Source organism: Notolepis coatsorum, assembly GCF_963971535.1.
Source record: "Notolepis coatsorum genome assembly, chromosome: 19".
NCBI lineage: Eukaryota > Metazoa > Chordata > Actinopteri > Aulopiformes > Paralepididae > Notolepis > Notolepis coatsorum.
In genome coordinates, this window is record NC_140183.1 from 42,737,276 (window position 1) to 42,742,854 (window position 5,579).

The 5,579-nt window shown below is 45.7% G+C and overlaps 1 protein-coding gene across 1 annotated transcript; it reads right to left on the reverse strand.

Moving 5' to 3' along the window:
* Positions 1 to 2,304: 2,304 nt before the first annotated feature.
* Positions 2,305 to 2,921, reverse strand: LOC311246472 (histone H3-like; the record flags this gene model as incomplete). Its single annotated transcript, XM_084336626.1, has 2 exons — positions 2,305 to 2,606; positions 2,879 to 2,921. The coding sequence occupies 2 exons, from the start codon at positions 2,919 to 2,921 to the stop codon at positions 2,305 to 2,307; spliced, it is 345 nt and encodes a 114-aa protein (XP_084192752.1).
* Positions 2,922 to 5,579: the final 2,658 nt, after the last annotated feature.

Consider the following 5,579-nt stretch of genomic DNA (forward strand, 5'->3'; position numbering starts at 1 on the left):
CTACGAGTTGCCCTTAACAGTGACATGCTTGGTCCATACTGTGTTGTACCTTGCGCTGTGTTAGGGGGCCTGGTCCATTTGTTTCACCCCCCCCCCCCCCCCTGCTGGGGGGATGGGAGGGGGCTGTCGGGGAGGTTGCTGTCAACCCTGCGTAGGTCCCGGTCCACCAGGCCCAGGTCCGAACTCGTTCTTGTCGACCTGTGGGCCTGGGTTAACCCTTTGAAAACTGAAACACTTGTACTGCTTGTATAGCCTGTGTATACGCGCAGTTATGTTTCTGAGTTTTCTTTGTGGGTTAAGGGAACAACCGCCTGTTAAACTAAACATAGGGGGGTGGTTGGTTCTCCGGTGTGTTGGTAGAAGAGTCGACTCTCGGGTTGAGGCCGGGCTTGACCCCGTCTGCCCGAGAGTATGCCCCTGCATCTTTCATGACGTCTGCCAATTGTGTCAGCCTCTTCTTTGAACCTCGACCCCGCTGGATTGGGGGGTCGGGTTTGTGGAGGTTATGGCATGGTGCACAGCATACCGAACACCCCTTCCGCCGGGATACTGTTCTTGCAGTAGACCCTTTAGGCGCCTGTCTAGTCCGCAGTGCTCCAGGCACAGGTCGAGTTCTGCTCTTGGGGCCTGTTGCCTGGATTGCGGGATCAACCTCCTTGGGGGTTGTCTCCCCGGCACTCCGACTGGCCCCGCAGTATTGTGGGGGGGGTAGCCTCTTGAGGAGAGTGCTTCAGAGCGGCGTGCCAAGGGGGGAAGGGCCTGCTCTTGATTTGGGCCCTGTCCGATACGCTGGCGATGTGGAGGGTGGTGTCACCAGTGACCGTCTGGTGGGGTCTCGATGCCGCGGCCTCGTTGGCCTCACCAGGCCCCTTTTTTCAGGGGGTCCTAGTCCTCAGATTGTGCAAGGGCTGGGACCTCCTCCGCGCTCCGCTGCTGCAGCCTTGCCACAGGGTTGGGTTCTTGACCTTCGACCCCGTGATGTTGGGGGCTGTGACAGGGTTCTTTTGCTTCCCGTCCGTTCCCTGGTGGCATGTGGGATGCGCGCCCAAGTGGTCGCGGGTCCTTCTGAACAAAGGTAAGTCCCACGGTCTGCTCACCCTGTGCGTTTGAGGTGCTAAACCCTCTTTGCACAGTCGGATACGATCTCCCTCCCGTCCTCCACTAGGGAGGGCCGGGGGGCTCGGGTCCTCCCCGGTTCTGATGGTTGTACGGGGCCTCAGCGGGTACATCTGTCGATCTTTTCGCTCTGCTCAGCTCTTGTGTTCCAATAGAGCAGAGCGTAAAGCTATACGATCTATAACGTAAGGTTATCCTATAACCCTAGTTATATGAGTATAGCGAGCGCTCTGCTCTGACTCACTGAGGACCCCATGGTCTTCACCTTCGGTGGTGAAAGACTTGGGAAGGAGCTGATTGTGTGGCCACGACCCCGCTTATATAGGAGCGGATGTAGGTGTGGCCAGGCGGAGGTAAATAGGTGTGTACATGTGGAGAACGTTTTTCATTGTTAGAATGGATAAAGGGATAGTTCCAATAGAGCAGAGCGCTCGCTATACTCCTATAACTAGGGTTATAGGATAACCTTACGTTATGTGTTGCTGTTGTTATTATTATTATTATTATTATTATTATTATTATTATTATTATTATTATTATTATTATTATTATTATTATTATTATTATTATTATTATTATTATTATTGGCCTATTTATATTATTTTATTATTGTCATTATTATTATAAATGTTTTACTGTTTGACATCAAGTTTAATTACAGATGGGTTGGTTGCAATAAAAGCATATTTTGGATTGATTATTGACATATCTACATATCTATTTCTTTGATTTCATTTGAGAAAAATACAGAACAATGTAGCCTATATATACAATATATAAATACAGAATACTATATAAGCCTATATATATATATTATGTCTCATTGAAGAAATATGTTGCATGTTTGTATAGGCTATAGGCCTGCCCTATAGTAATCGTTTGGGAAAAATACAGAATAATGTAGCCTATATAAATAATATATAAGCCTATATATAGACAGAGTTTCTAAAAAGAGAGTATATACATTTGAGGGGGAAGAAACTGTACATTAGAGGAGGTTGGGTAGGTGAGGGGAAAAAAACATGTCGAATTAATTAGTTAATGGAATGTATTTTTCATTATTACGGTGGTGGCATTTATGAGTCATTCTAAATCCCTTTGTTCTCCGCCCACGGGTCCAAACAAGCCCCGCGACCTAAAAGGGTTAAAAGAGCCTTTGGGTTATGAATGTAGAAAAACAAAGCCAAATTAAGCGCATTCTCCACGGATGCGGCGGGCCAGCTGGATGTCTTTGGGCATGATGGTCACCCTATTGGTGTGGATCGCGCACAGGTTTGTGTCCTCAAACAGGCCGACCAGATAAGCCTCACTGGCCTCCTGAAGAGCCATGACAGCAGAGCGTTGGAAGCGCAGGTTGGTCTTGAAGTCCTGGGTGATTTCTCTGACCAGGCAAGGCGCGCCATGGTACCGGGCCTGTAACGATGTGGCTTTTTCACGGCGCCGGTAGCCGGTGCGCTCTCTTATGGGCAGCCTTGGTGACGAGCTGCTTCCTTGGGGCTTTTTTTTCGGGAGCGGGGGAACATAGGACCCTTTTTGACCCTTTTTTTTCTGGAGCAGGACCGCCGGGGAACATAGAACCCTTTTTTTCAGGAGCGGGGAACATAGGACCCCCCCTTTTTTTTTTTGCTGGGAACATAGGGATGACCCCACTTGCCGTTAGCAATTAGCAACCTTTAGACATCAGTGGTTACAACATAAACCACAACTGTCAAGTCAGTAACATAATGAGCAAGTCAAAATCACTAAACAAGAGGAATCTGACCATCTCCTTTTGGAATGCTGAATGCAGCGCTGTGGTGCGCCATGTTGAGGCACTACTTTGGATTAGCAATCCATCGTAAAAGGAAGATTAAGTCCCACATACAGAGAGATGTATTGTGTTTGTCATGTCGATCTTTCTGTTTTCCATGTATCCATGTGTTGCCAGGTACCCAGGTGGGGTTTCTCCCGGGCCTTTCTGTGTGGAGTTTGCCTGTGCTCGCAAGGGTTTCCCATTCAGAGAAATAGATAAACCCAATGGAAAAACATGCAGAACAGATCGCTAACGTGTCCCTTACGAAGACAGACAGGAGCACTTGGATGGGTCCCCGGGTGTGACCCACGCCGCAGCCCATGTCTGCTCCCGGCTGCCCTTGGGGGGAAGGACAACGGGATGGGAAAAAGAGAGAAATTTCATCGGCGACCCAGTGCATGTGTGTTCCTGTGGGTCGCCCATCTCGCATGTGTGTGTTAATCTGCATGACAATTAAAGACTTCTTCTTCTTCTTCTTCTTCTTCTTCTTCTTCTTCTTCTTCTTCTTCTTCTTCTTCTTCTTCTTCTTCTTCTTCTTCTTCTTCTTCTTCTTCTTCTTCTTCTTCTTCTTCTTCTTCTTCTTCTTCTTCTTCTTCTTCTTCTTCTTCTTCTTCTTCTTCTTCTTCTATAGTATACTGTTTCCTCTGGTGGACACACAGTGCTAAAATAATCCTGTGACATGCTGAAATGTTATGTTTTGAACTAGGCATTTCGTTAGTGTCCCCCCCTTCCTTGGTTGTTGGTGGGAGTGGTTTTCAGTGTACTCGTAGCGATCTGTCTGTATGAAACAAACAAAACAAAAAGAAAACTAAAGAAACAGGATGCTTGGGTCTGGAACAAAAATGTAACGGTTAACCGTCTGTAGTGTGGTAGTGAAAGGGTTAACCTTCTGTAGTATGGTTGTGAAAATGGTTAAATCTGAGAAGCAGCCCCACAGACTAATAACAGTCACGCCTTCCTTGAGTCACACCACCAAGACACAACGTTACTGAAGCCACAGTTCCTGGAGTCATGCACCAGAGTCAAGCAGCACATGGATGAACTAAAGTGGAAGAAAATCCATTTATCTCATTCTAACTCAGTGATGTAGCAGTGGGTGGTTTTAATGATAGTTCATTGGCGCTTTAGAGTTGATTTCACCTGAGACAAAGTGCAAGCTTCATTAATAAAAGATTCCTCAGTGCCCAGAGCAACGTAAGACTCATTTATATATATATATTTTTTTCTTTCTTTCTTTTAATTCTATAGGGAAATTCCTCTCCAAGGGAAATGGGTGAGTATGTGGATCTTCATCCAGTATGTCATTACTGGGAATACAGTCATTCCATTGGCCTGTCTTAACAATCAGATATCAAAGTTGTCATTTTCCATTCTATCCCAGGTAGCTATTGTATTTATATACACTGTAGATGTGCCGTCATTGCAGTCCCGGCGCCATGGGCGGGCATTAGGGGGCCGGGCCCGCCCACTGAGTCAGCTGTGCCCACCATGGTACATTTTTTTTTTTTTTCTTTTTTTTAATCAAAGTCAACTATCCAAATCCTTAGTCGGGGACAGCCCTAGTGGGCACTGATGTCAACAACAACACTACTGAAGCTAGCACGGCACTCTGTGAGAATTCGTTTTTTACCCTCAAGAACGTTTTTACAGAACATCGCCTTAGTATGCTTCATCGACGCAACTAAGGCCAATTTAATTCAGTTGGCATGTGAGAAGGACTTAACAAAAAAGTTCAGGAATGAGTGGAGGGGCAGTGTTTTAAGAAGATTTCACTCTGTCCCAAAACACCGCTTGCCTCTCTACTTATGATGGTGAGTAGCCTGTGGAGGAATTTTGTTTGCTTTTTTATGCACCTTATTTTTGTCAGTTCAGTTCAGTTTGTCAGTGAATTCAGAAGTGTTGAATAAATGGAGACTTTTCAAAGATATAGAATAGAATAGAAATGTATTATCCTGAGGGAAATTTTACACTGCAAATCACTCAACATTAAACATTTAGACAGAACAAGTCACAAATAAGAATAACAAAACAAATGGCCTAAGAATAGAATAAAATGAAATAGAATAAAATGAAATAGAATAAAAATTGAATAAAAGATACAGTAAATAAATACAGTAAAAATATACTGAAGTCTACAGTAGGTGTAGTAATGCACAGTGCTGTTTAAAAAGTAAGAGTCCAGGAAGATGGTAATTGTCACTCTGTGCTCAGTGATGCAGTGAGGCACAGTGATGCATTGTATAGTCTGATGGCTGTCGGAATGAAGGACTTCCTGTGCCGTTCAGTGCTGCATTTAGGTAGTGTGAGCCTATAACATGCTCCTCCTGTCAGCCAAGTCTGTGTATAGTGGGTGGGAGGGGTTTTCCCTGATGGCCTGGAGCTTAGCAAGGTTCCTCCTCTCCGCCACCCTCGCTAGAGTCCAGCTCCACCCCAACCACGCTACTGGCCTTCTTGACCATCTTATCCAGCCTGTTTGTGTCCCCTGCTCTCAGTCCGCTGCCCCAGCAGGTCTGTTATATATATCCGTTCAGTCTGTTTTTGTATAAGTGAAAGAGAAATTAGATTTTTCAATTGACTCTCTGCTGTTTAGTTCATCACCGTGGGCAGCGCCAAGCAAGCCACAGCGCCGCTGTCCCAGCTGAAACGTATAAAAGGGAACCTGTGTTGAAAA